At 35.2% G+C, this 12,170-nt stretch overlaps 1 protein-coding gene across 1 annotated transcript; it reads right to left on the bottom strand.

The window, feature by feature from the left end:
- Positions 1-770: 770 nt before the first annotated feature.
- LOC137934970 (protein IWS1 homolog 1-like) lies at positions 771-4,973 on the bottom strand. The gene is made up of 11 exons (XM_068779580.1): positions 4,706-4,973; positions 3,567-4,026; positions 3,281-3,397; positions 2,911-3,131; positions 2,673-2,802; positions 2,441-2,503; positions 2,281-2,358; positions 1,682-1,773; positions 1,517-1,582; positions 1,239-1,398; positions 771-1,043 (listed from the first exon to the last, which is right to left on the bottom strand). Exons 1-11 carry the CDS (start codon positions 4,723-4,725, stop codon positions 945-947), a joined length of 1,506 nt encoding a protein of 501 aa, XP_068635681.1. The 5' UTR covers positions 4,726-4,973; the 3' UTR covers positions 771-944.
- Between the last annotated feature and the right edge of the window lie 7,197 nt (positions 4,974-12,170).

Here is a 12,170-nt window from a genome sequence, read left to right on the forward strand (position 1 = left end):
ATTACTTGTAATTAATCATGTGCCTATTTTATTAGCTCACATAATCATTAAATTAATGCATATACATTAAATAACTTATTCATATAGTAATAATGGTTGTTTTACTTAATTTGGGGTAGGCATTCTCTTGTTTTTTATGTTTTTCTCATGTTGGGGCACTAACAATGGAAATTATTTTCCAGAGCACACATGAAGTGCGAAGATAAAGATCATGTAGATGATTAACATGAACATGAACTTCAAAAATCTGTTTAGTTGACAAACCCGGATGGAGATTTTCCATGGGAAAGGCTATTTGTTAATAACAGAAACTGTTGTATTGAAACTTTCCTGCCAAGACCCATCTCTGTAATATGTCGATGCTTCTTTGGTACGGTCCTGTTCCACAATTCCGAGGTTACATGATGACTTGAAAGTTCAAACAAACTCCAGGTGACCCTGGACGGCACCATTGGTAATTATTTTCCATGCTGGATGAAGCATCGAACGTTGAGATTGGGTAAGCTGTTCTACATCTTTTTTTCTTTTTTGCATCGTATTTATTCTCCGACTCTAAACAAACTTACTCCGTTTTGCATGAAATAATGACGGGGGCTGAAAAGGAGGTGATTACAAATAAAACAGTTTCAACATATGGTACCGATCAGGCTTATGCCCATCACATCAAATCTAGTATTAAGTAAGAAAAGGAAAATTTTCCACTTTCGGCAACAATGGGAGCCTCTCTCTATGGCTGTTGAAATTAAAGAGCAATCGGCAAGGGAACAATCACAAGAAAAAGAGCAATACTAATTATTTCTTCAGAAATCGACTCGGTTCAGTGCGAAAAGCTCGGCAAGAATTTGTCGAGAAATTTGCAAGAGCATAAAAATAGAAACTTATTAAGTTACGACGACGTCGTATCCCCTGCCCCACGCCTACACCAACATATCAGCTTTTACAGGCTAACAGAATCTGACCATCCCACGTCCTTCTACGCTCAACTTAGTAGCTTGAAGCATCTTCTTCTTGGGTGCTTTCAACTGCTGGAGCTTCCTATTCATCTGCACACCCCACCAGGTAAAACTTGTTAAAAAATTAAGTCTAGTAAGCCAAGTTGATAACGCAAGTACAAACAACCAAAAGCTTCTATTCACATAATCTGTTTAGAATAAAATTATGTACTTCAAAATCCATAATTCTTTTCGCTCTCAATAACTTGAAAAGAACAAGTTACCACAGAAAGGAAAATAACCTACCTTTATCCTACGCGGATCCTGCACCACATTTTTAGCCCGAGCTCTTACTTCGTTTGGATCAATTTTTGATTGAGGACGGATCATGAAATCTAAAGGTAATGCTTCAGGCCTTGATGCATGAAACCGCTGAGCAGACATACTTGACCCAGATTTCGATTCCCTGAAATTTTACCATATTAAAATCTTAGCACCTAGTATTACTGGGTACTAAAGTGTGCAATGTGCATGTGCGTATGTCAGTCTTTTTACTGGCAAGGAGTTCAGGGGTTTTCACTTACTGTGAATATCCAGCCAAGTCAAGATCATCATCTCTGGATTCCAGACCAGCTGCTTTTGTCACAGCCCTGATTAATAAAAATTGATAAAGGTAATTAGAAATATCATTTTTTAATTAGTCAAGTTCAAATATTAGTGTCAGCAACAGGAAAGGTCAGATTATATACTTCTTTGCAGATGGTCGACGAAAGGGTGTTCTTTCATCATCAAAACCTCTCATGTCTTCAAAGCGGGTGCTCTTGTTGAATATTGGTCGACTCTGCAAAACATATCAGCGGAATATAAGAGGACCAGTTTTAAATTTTAATTCACAGATAAGGAGGGGCCGCCAATGTTCTCTCTCCCAACAAAGAGACAACTTACAAGGCAGACCACACCTAGTTCTTTTTTTGGCAGAAACACAAAGCAAAACCCCTACGGAGCATGCTATAAATCTAATGGTGTCTAGTAAAAGAAAGCTTTTTATTGATAGAAATCCTTCTAAAAAATCCTATTGCAAGAAATTCAGAAAAAAAAAAAAAAAAAAAACAGATTTGACAGCAGAGACAAGGAGAGAACTGTCAACCACTTCCAGCAGAGAAACAGGAGTATTGTGTAATATCAGAAACATTAAGATTCAGCAAACTAAGGAATAAAATAAAAGTATATTCATGGAGATTTACGAGAGGTTTGGTTAACAAAACAAATAGCATTTTAAATTCGTATATAGCAAACTAATTGCTTCATGAGATACTCTACCACTATAAATTAAAACCAATCTCCTCACCCATTTATCAACCAATTCCTTCGCAAGCTTCCGGTTTGATGTAGTTTCTTCATCAGATCTTGATAAAAACATTATAACCTGCAGGGAAATATATATTAGTGTCTTTCAACTCAAACACTCAAAAATGATAAACAGTATACATATTAAACATATAGACCACCTTTCCAAGACCACTCTTTTTTAATTGATCCCTCCGGTCATACTGCTCCAAATCAATAGGAAACTGCATAAAAAATATTGCATGACAAAAAGAAGCAAATCACAATTTCAATCAAAGAAGTGGATAAGCAAGAGCATAATGAAACAAGCTTCTTAAATGGATGAACCAACACATACATACATGTACACAACAAATATCAAGGGAAACAAACAAATGGAAAGCACAGACATACATCAGACAGAATCTGCAAAATAGCCGTTCGGATGTTTATATTAGGTAAGCTACCATCTGGTAAAGGTTCAAGCCAGTTCTTCAAAAGAGTCAATACTCCGTGATCTAAAAACTCTTGTTGAAGTTGCTTCCTGCAAAAGTACATCCAAACAATACAAAAGAGCCAGATATTATCAACCAACCAAAAAGAAACCTCGTACTCCAGTAGGACCAAAAGAAGCACTTTAGGACCAACTTACTTTGAGAGGACCTCAATTAGCAAGGGCAACTTCTTCAGTTTGTTGATAGCAGGCTTAGACTGCCTATTTAGCTCTGCATCTTCTTCAGCTGTAACTTCAAGTTCAGCCATAAGATGTTCAACGATTAATGCAATTTCTGCAGCTGTTTTCTCAGTTTTTTTCTTCTTCTTCCCTATTTTAAATAGTTGATCAATTTCATCATCTTCCTCACCCTCTTCTGCCTATAAGGTATCAGAACAAAGAGTTATAATGCACATACTTATTTCCACATAACATATCAATAAGACTCCACAAGTGCCTTCAATCATCACAATTTCATTACATTCATGAAATGAAATAAAACAAAACATATATTAAATGAAGCACGAACCTGAGGAGCATCCCCAGCAGAGCCCTCATTGTCACTACCAAATCGATGAGCTGGATCCACACCATTATCATCAATAAATGCATCATCATCCAAGGTTCTAACACCCTCCTTATCATCCTATTTCATTGACATAAGAAGATATGGAGTAATCAATATATGATAAAAGAACTTTGATCAAAACTTAAGCCAAATATGTCCTAAATTTCTCTCCAAAAAATCACACAACCAAAAGTATTAGTTAATGAAGGCACCACCTAACAAATGTCAAACTAATGAAAAGGATTACCTCAGAATCAACCCCAGCAACGGTATCCCACATCTCCTTCATCTCTGAATCACCTCTATGATCTCTTGACTTGCCAGAGGCCATATCCTTGGACCCTAATTTCATCCCATTCCTGAGTTTCTTATCTGACTTTGACTTCTTCTCCTTCTTTTCGCTCCTACCATCTTTCCCCACCTTTCTTTTCCTAGAGGAATCCTCCTCATCTGAAAAGTTCCCTCTTCCAAACGACCTCAAAGCAACATTTTCATCCTCTAAATCTAGTGTTTCCTCTTCAACACTCTTTTTCACCAGCCTCTTTCTAGGCTTCCCTTTGGATGGACCAGCTTCATCTGGTAAAGAATCGAGCACAGGTGTCGGTGATCGCTCACGCCGCCAGTCATCCTCTACGTGCTCAAGGGATTGTTCACGGTCAGACTGTTCATCGAAGTCCATCAATGGCTCCCCATCTTCATCTCGGTAACTATACATTAGTTGAAAAATCGATCAGCCAAACTCAAATAGCATAAATTTGTAACTTCAGATGCCTAATGCCTTCCTCCACGTGAAAAGAGATAAATTGTAGAAATTAGAAAGTATTTAGGCAGAAGCTAAAACACAATGAAATTTCAGATAAGCTGATCCCAAAACAATGTTGATACAGCTAAAGGACGATGAGAAAATTGATTTTCGTCAATAAATTTTTATTTTCAATAATGATAATTTTATAGAAAAAGCAAGATACAGGAGGAGAAATACAAGGGGAAAACTCCCAACTCCAAAGGGCAACTTGCATCAACAAATTTATTAAGAAGCCCTAATATCTCAAGTAAAAATGCTATGTCTACATCACGTCCCGAAAAAAGAAAATATTTCTGAACGATCCAGTTTTACACCGTCAATTCGAGTAAGCACCCAAGATCTGAAACTTGAATTTTCTAGCATATAATGCTAATGCTAAAAATTCAAATTAAAAACAAGCAACAGAATGCAAATCAGTATCAACCTTTTTGCCATCGGGAGCTATTCAACAACCCTAAAACTCCGATAGGCAAACAGATTACAAATCCCAAAAAGAAAAGAACGGCAAAATAAAAAATAAAAAAATAAACTAAATAAGTCCAAGAAGTAAAACAAAAGCAGAATCAATCCACAGAGCTTACGGATCATTTTCGTATCCCATTCCTTCAGCAGATTCTTAAAATTCTTAATGCGATCGGCAGGCGACAAGTAACCTGCAGTCCTACAACAACTTCCTACCGCGGCCGCCCAGCGAGGACTGCAACCCTAGGAGAAGAACAACGCGCAGACAAGGCCAGTGAACGGATGTCGCCTCCGAAGAGCAACGCCTAATCTTGACCTCAATTAACCCAGGCAGGCGCCAAATAAATGAAAAGGGATTTACGAGCCGGAAATATAACTTCCTGATCTGGAGTTACTAAAAGCCAACTTGCTGAGCTCAGGAAAAGTGAGCACGTATCGATTTTATAGTGGTTCACAATATTATCTTGATTATTAATCCACTCCAAAGGTCTTTAAACCTCCGGGTTAATCGACTATGTTTGTGTTGCCAAACACTACTCAAAATAAATTAGCTTTAATGCCAATTACAGTGTTACTCACATAGAAATTTATGCTACCAAATTATAATACACACCCTCACAAAGAGAAAATCTTTCTCTGCTTGCCTTCATTGTGCTAGCCATTCACTTGTACGGGGAAAATGAATTTGTAGTAGAGAGTTTTCTCTCTCCTGCAGGACGGGCAATTGACTACTCTCTATTCAATTGGATGGTCTTTGCTTGTCTACTTTGTTGAGCATCCTTTTGGGTTGATCAATCAAACAATTTTCACTTTCCTGTTGTTAGGGGTGGCATCGAGCCGAGCTGAGCCCGAACCTGCCTATGTTCGAGTCGAGCTTGATTTAAATATTTCGAGCCGAGCTTCGAGCCGAGCTTCGAGCCGAGCTCGAGCCTCAACATACATTTAAAACTTTTCAAAAAATATATATCGAATAAAATGTATATAAAATTATGCATACATTTTATATAAAATTGGGCATGACCTCTACATAAAATTGGGCATAACTTATATATATATAATGTGTATAAGATTGGGCATAACCTCTACTTAAAATTGAGCATAATTTATATATATAATACTTGTATAAAATTCGGCATGACCTTTACTTAAAATTGGGCATAATCAATATACATAATACCTGCATAAACACTCCATAAACACTCCATAAAATTGTCTATACATTCCATAAACACTTCATGAAATTGTGTATACACTCCATAAAATAATCTAAACACTCCATACACTGCATAACATTATAAATAAACTCCATACAATAATCAAACACAACAAAATTAAATAAAATATCAATATCAATTTACAATCACCCAAATAAAAACTATAAATTCTTTAAATAAAATCATATTACTATTACATATTTACTAAAAAATTAAAAGAAATATTTTAAATTTTTCTTAGGAAAATTAAATGGACCTCTTATTGCCTTTTCTAAGGAAATAAATAAAAATTAATAATTAATCTAATATATTATTATACTTATCGATAAAATTTTAATCACATAAAATGTCAAACACAAAATTACTATGAAAATTGCCTCATGCTCAAAGTATTATATCATCAACTGTCAAATACTTATTCAAAATTTTTCTATATGGTTTTCTAAGCCATCTTGGCAAGAAAATCGTACTTGAAAATTTATAGGATTTTTTAAAAAGAATTAATAATTAGAAAAATATTTTGAAAAAATACGAGGCACTAATGGTCCCTATATTTCTATTAAAAACGTTTTTTCAATATTTATTGAAAAAACTAGTCTCTGGAAACGTATTTCTACTAAAATATCTTTTCAATTTATTTAAGAGCCATGAGGAAGGGACAAAGAGTTTTTTTTTCCTTGTTTATGATCTCGCACGTAGGGGTGGCTTTGAATAAATTATATATAAAATTATGCATACATTTTTAAAAAATATAATGATAGGGGAGGTTCAGGATTGAATTTCAATAATGGATTAAAATGCACCAATATTAATATTTTTTACTCCAATTGTTGTCTAGCTTGTTTTGTAATTTTTGAATTTGGCCATAATTTATTATGGCCTCCTTAGTGCCCCTAGATAAAAATTTATATTCTAGGAAAAACTAAAAATATTTTTCCTATGATACATATTCCCAAAAAAACCTTTAAATAAAATCTTATTACTATTAGTGACTTATTAGAAAATTACAGGAAATATTTTAAAATTTTCTTAGGAAACTTAAATGGACCTTTTATTGTCTCTTCTAGGGAAATAAATAAAAATTAATAATCAATCTAATATTATACTTATCGATAAATTTTTAATTAAATAAAATATCAAACACAAAATTGCAATGAAAATTATTTCATGCTAAAAGTATTACAGCATCAACTGTTAAATACTTATTCAAAAATTTTCTATACAGTTTTCTACCCCATCTTGGTACAAAAAATCTTACTTTGAAAATTATATGATTTTTAATAAAAAATTTCAATTAGAAAAGTGTTTAAAAAAACATGAGACACTAATAGTTTAAAGAAAATTATTTCTATAAAATAAAAAAAAAAAATTTCCAGAGAAAAAAGTTTTTTTTTTATTTTATGATCTCGCACGTGCGAAATCGCACGTGCGAGATCATCTTCTCGCGAGGAAGGGGGAGATTATTTCTCCCCTGTTCTGGTTTTCCGCCGAGACGACCCCGACGGAAGGGGCTTACGGCGCCGGGGAGGATTTATCGTCGGAGATGACGGCCACGACGGAGTCGGCGACGACGGAATCGGCGGTGACGGAAGCGGCGGCGACGGAAACAGAGGCGACGGCGAGGAGAGGAAGAAATCGAACGGACGGACACAGAGGCGGCTGGCGAGCAGTTGCGACGGCGGTATAGACGCCGGAGAACAGCTACGACGGCGGTAGAGGCGGCGACAACAACCGATGGGAGGGGTCGGCGGTGACGAGGGGGGAGGAAAAATTTTTCCCCCCCTCGCTCTCGCTCCCGCTCCCGCTCCCCCGCTCGCTCGCGATCCCGTACCGATTCATGCCGATCCGACTCATTTCGAGCCGGCTCGCGAACCAACGAACCGAACCTAGCTTCGGTCGAGCTCGGCTCGTTAAGGTAAACGAGCCGATTTCTGTATTCGAGCTCGGCTCGAGCTCGAAAAATGACGAATCGAACCGAGCCGATACCGAGCCGAACCGAGCCGGCTCGCGAACCGGCTCGGCTCGAAGCCACCCCTACCTGTTGTTGTTTTTGGCTTGAGCTCATTGCTCTCTTTTTGTGTGGATCTTTCAATTGAACCTTGGACAATCGAACGGATGGTGTCAAAAATTTCTTTGATACCTTTTTGTGCTACATGATTTTCTTTAGTATACATCATTAGTAACTTAAAAGTATTTGTTATCATCAAAATTATCTCAATAAGAATCTTGAGACCAACATAATATGACGATCAATTTTTGTAACTTTTACCGCTTTGCTATTATAGTTTTATGTTATAAATACGAGTAAAATCAAACTTAATAAAATTTTGAATAAATAGATTCACCCAGTTAGAACTTACTAAACCTATGACTTATGACTCTTACCAAAACATATTCTTTTTGTTTACATCATAGCCAAAATGCCTATATTGGATCTTGAAATGGCAACTAAACCCAATTCCATAAAAAACAAAACTAATTATCTAGTTCAAAACCTGTTTTTATGTTGATTAGGCACACACTCATACAAGATTTCACACTTAAAAACCCTCTATGTGACCACGAATCTGAAGGTCGAAGCCACTGGTTACAGAAGTTCTCACCAAATCAATCTTTGGTTATGTACAATAAGTTCAAATAAAATGAATTTGAACACCAAATTGACCAAAAGACTGTACACATTTCTTTACTTAGTGTTCAAGAACTTATAAATGATCTCAACCTTTTTTGCATATTCAAAGATTACCTCATTCCATGTATAACTAATTAAGTCTAACATAATTTGATAGTGTGAGCAAATTTTTTTCTCATTTGTATAATTATGAACAAATTGTTGGCCTAGGTGGCTTCTCAAGAGGAGGTGAATTGAGAAAATAAAATAAAATTTGAGTGTTGCATATGTAAGATGAATTAAAGAACTTAAGTAAAAATGCACACACCACAAGGAAGCCAAGTTTTTTTTTATTTTCGATGTTCTCCTAGCTTTAATCTTCGCCAAGAACCCTTAGAATTTTTTTACTAATAAACTCTACTAGCATAAATTAAAAATAAAGAAATTCTGGCTCTCTTTAACCCAAGTAAACTATCATATTACAGAACCTAAATCTCTTCTAAATAGATTGAATACAACTAGATTCTAACTCTAGTGGGCAATTTCTTTATAGATTTAACTACTTTAGAAAACCCCTTTGTTGAAAGTGAAAATATAAAAGATAAATAGAAAACTTGCACTTTCAATGGAAAGATAGCCATTCCTTAGAGTGTCTCCAAACTTCCTACACTTTAGGCACATAGATGAAATGATTTGGGAGTTGAGAGAACTAGGAAGGACAATTGAAAACAATAAATTTTAAGCATTTTGAATGAAATATGAGATTGCTTTAGTAATTAAGTAAAATTGGAAGTATGCACTTGAAAAATAATCTTTGAATGAGTAGGTTTGCCAATAAATACTCATTTTCTCATGAGGGATGAACTGGGGTCTCTATTTATAAGATTCTTGGCAAAAATAGTCGCTTAAGACTATTTTCATAAAGTTGGACAGTAGGTTGATTGATCAATGTAAAGGTATGATCGATTAATTGACTCCCAACGACTATATTTTTAGCTTATAATCGACAATGTAAAGTGGTTGATCGATCAATGACATAGGTTGTTTGATCGTGCTTTTACGAGGGTTGACTGATCATGTTTTATAAGCTTCACTAGCAACAATCTGGTTAATCTATCGTGCCTAGGGGGCATTGATTGATCAAATTTTATAACTTGGCTTGTACACATTTTGGTTGATCGATCAAGCCTATATACTGCAAGCTTGTTGCCAGTGTATGATCTTTCAAGCTTGTATAAGTTGATCGATCATGCAATTTTGTAATTTGTAAATTCAAAGTTTTTGCATTATAAAAACCTAAAAAGTGATGAAATGTCCCAAAACATTTGTATGAACTTGGAAAACAAGGTTTTGGAACATTTCATTCACTTTGTTCATACAAATGTTTGCAATTCTATGGTTCGGAAACACCTTAGAGAATATCTACACCTTGTTTTTTTCTAAAGTGCTTCTTCAATGTGACTAATTTTTCATTCAAGCTTGAGTCTTATATCGGATTTGTTGATTGCTCCTCATACACCTTGCAATTGAGTCACTTGAAAGAAATGTATCTAAAATACTTATGAATTGTAAATTTATTAGCATACTTAGCATAAGATTGTTGTCAACAAAATTTGGGAATGAGTTAACCTAGGTCAACAGTCTCCCATTTTTTTATGATGACAAAACCTAACTTATAAAATGCAAAAACAAATCTCTTATTTGATTTTTTTTATATATAAGTGATTGTGTTGTGAATTGCAATTTTTTAAAAACTTTAATTTAACTTTTAATGTTTATTCTCCCCCTTAAGCTATGCATATAAATTCTCTCTCCCCCTTTTTGTCATACATAAAAAAGAATAGTAGATTGCCCTTATAGAGACATCAAGAGAAGTTTCATTGATTTCAATAAGTGATTACATATATCAAAATGACATCAATTACATATTATCAAAATAATAGACAAAAAGAATATAAAATTTCAAACCTAGGTAAAAAAGGGGATAAGAAACCAAACCTATTCCTTCAATGAGGATGGTGACACCGGTGACACACAAGTAAAATGTTATAAAGTAAGTCTTCCAAGCATACTTGTGCGACCATGATTTGCTTATGATTTTCTTTAATTTCTACCACATTTTCTTCTAGTTGAATTATGAATTCCAAGCTAGAAGAGACATCACCTCTCTTCCATTTAATGAATGCAATTTGTTCGATCGGTTCACGAACCAGCTCGCTTAATCTCCGAAAGCTTCTTCTATATGAGGCTTATTATTCCTAGTTTGCTTTGGGGACCCATTCCCCAAGAATCTTCTTGTACCCGAATTTTTCAAATTTGACATCACCAATGGTCAATTTCCTTCGGACCACTAGAGTATGCTCAAGGGTAAGTTCACAACCTTGTGCACCAAAATCAGTGTAATGGATTACGTGAATGGCAAATTGTTAGTCCTTGGGTTATTGGCTACATCCATCATTTGGTGTACAATGAGAAGCATAGTCAAGTTGCACCCTAGTGATAGAGCTCACATCCAGAATCGATGGCGGTGAGGTGTGAGAAAGTACTCTTGCATGGGCCGAGGAAGTGTGACACAATTTCCACCCCAAGGTCCTTGATGTTGATTTTGTACGAGCTTTCAACATGTTATATTGGTCGACCAATTCTCTTTTACACATTTTCTCAACCTGTCAGTTGGTGTCTCAATAGTGAGTTGAGCGCACTAATCATCATGGAGATATCAACTCTCTTGTCATAGGAGGTGAACGCCAACTCCTTCACTCCTTCCATAAGATTTAGGTTGGAGTAGAAATTTTTTACCAGGTTTTGATAATATTTCTTCCTCCATACTGAGAAAACGCTTGTATGAACAAAAAATATCATCAAATATAAAACAACTCCCTTTGGCAAAAGCTTATGTCCAATGTAGAGGGAACCACTACGCTATAGTCAGCAAATAACTCCATACATCAGTTTCTACCGACTTTTGTGTGGAAATGCCCCTCCCAAACGGAATTTTCGGGAGGGTCACTCCATATTTCATGTCGTGTTGTCCACTGTGTCCTTAATATGACTAGATTAGAGATTTAAAAAGGCAAAAGAAAGAAGATAAGCCCAAGGTATAGGTTTTATTTTTTAAATGTCGTGGAGAAAGCGTTTTAGGATTGGATTAGGATCTTAGAGTGATTTGGAGGACAAACCCACCAATAAGCACAAAAAAAAAAAAAAAACCAAAGGTTCTAGGATAAATGAGGCAAAAAAGTCTTTAGGGGCAATGGTTTCTAAATGATTCAAAATGAAGCCTGGTTCAATAAAAAAAATTATAGAACAAATAGTAGAAAAACTATTTTTTTCTAACACGATCACAAAACAATTGGCTTTGATACCACATGTAACCCAAAATTAACATCATGATTACAAATGATATCAATAATTACAACAAATGGGTATTTATTGTAGCCATAGCATTTGGAGAATTATCTACTTAAAACTTATCTTAAAACGTCTTATATAGTCTCATAATAGTATTAAGTATACAACAAGATCAACTGGAAGGTTGTTATCTTAACTACATCCTATTAATTGTAGATATAAAAGGACTATACTTAGAATTTTATTTAATTAAAATAAAATATAAGGGGGGGTTAGTCCACAATGAACTTGAATTGAAATGAAGAATTGAATTGAACATAAATGAATTGATTCAACTTCAACTCATCCTTGGGTGTTAGTGTCGACGAGTTTAAGTGCACAGGAAAATAGATTTCAGTGTTAGTGCCC

Source organism: Aristolochia californica, unplaced genomic scaffold (genome assembly GCF_029961685.1).
Source record: "Aristolochia californica isolate CCGP_79_NKW_82.1479 unplaced genomic scaffold, dmAriCali1.0.hap1 SCAF_10, whole genome shotgun sequence".
Taxonomy (NCBI): domain Eukaryota; kingdom Viridiplantae; phylum Streptophyta; class Magnoliopsida; order Piperales; family Aristolochiaceae; genus Aristolochia; species Aristolochia californica.

What these genes read in the sequence shown, in the direction of transcription:
- LOC137934970 (XM_068779580.1), bottom strand. Translation starts at nt 4,725, where the DNA reads ATGGGATACGAAAATGATCC. An exon ending in CGTCGACCATCTGCAAAGAA is followed by an intron (nt 1,583 to 1,681) that starts GTATATAATCTG and finishes TTTATTAATCAG; the next exon opens with GGCTGTGACAAAAGCAGCTG. An exon ending in GACTTGGCTGGATATTCACA is followed by an intron (nt 1,399 to 1,516) that starts GTAAGTGAAAAC and finishes GTAAAATTTCAG; the next exon opens with GGAATCGAAATCTGGGTCAA.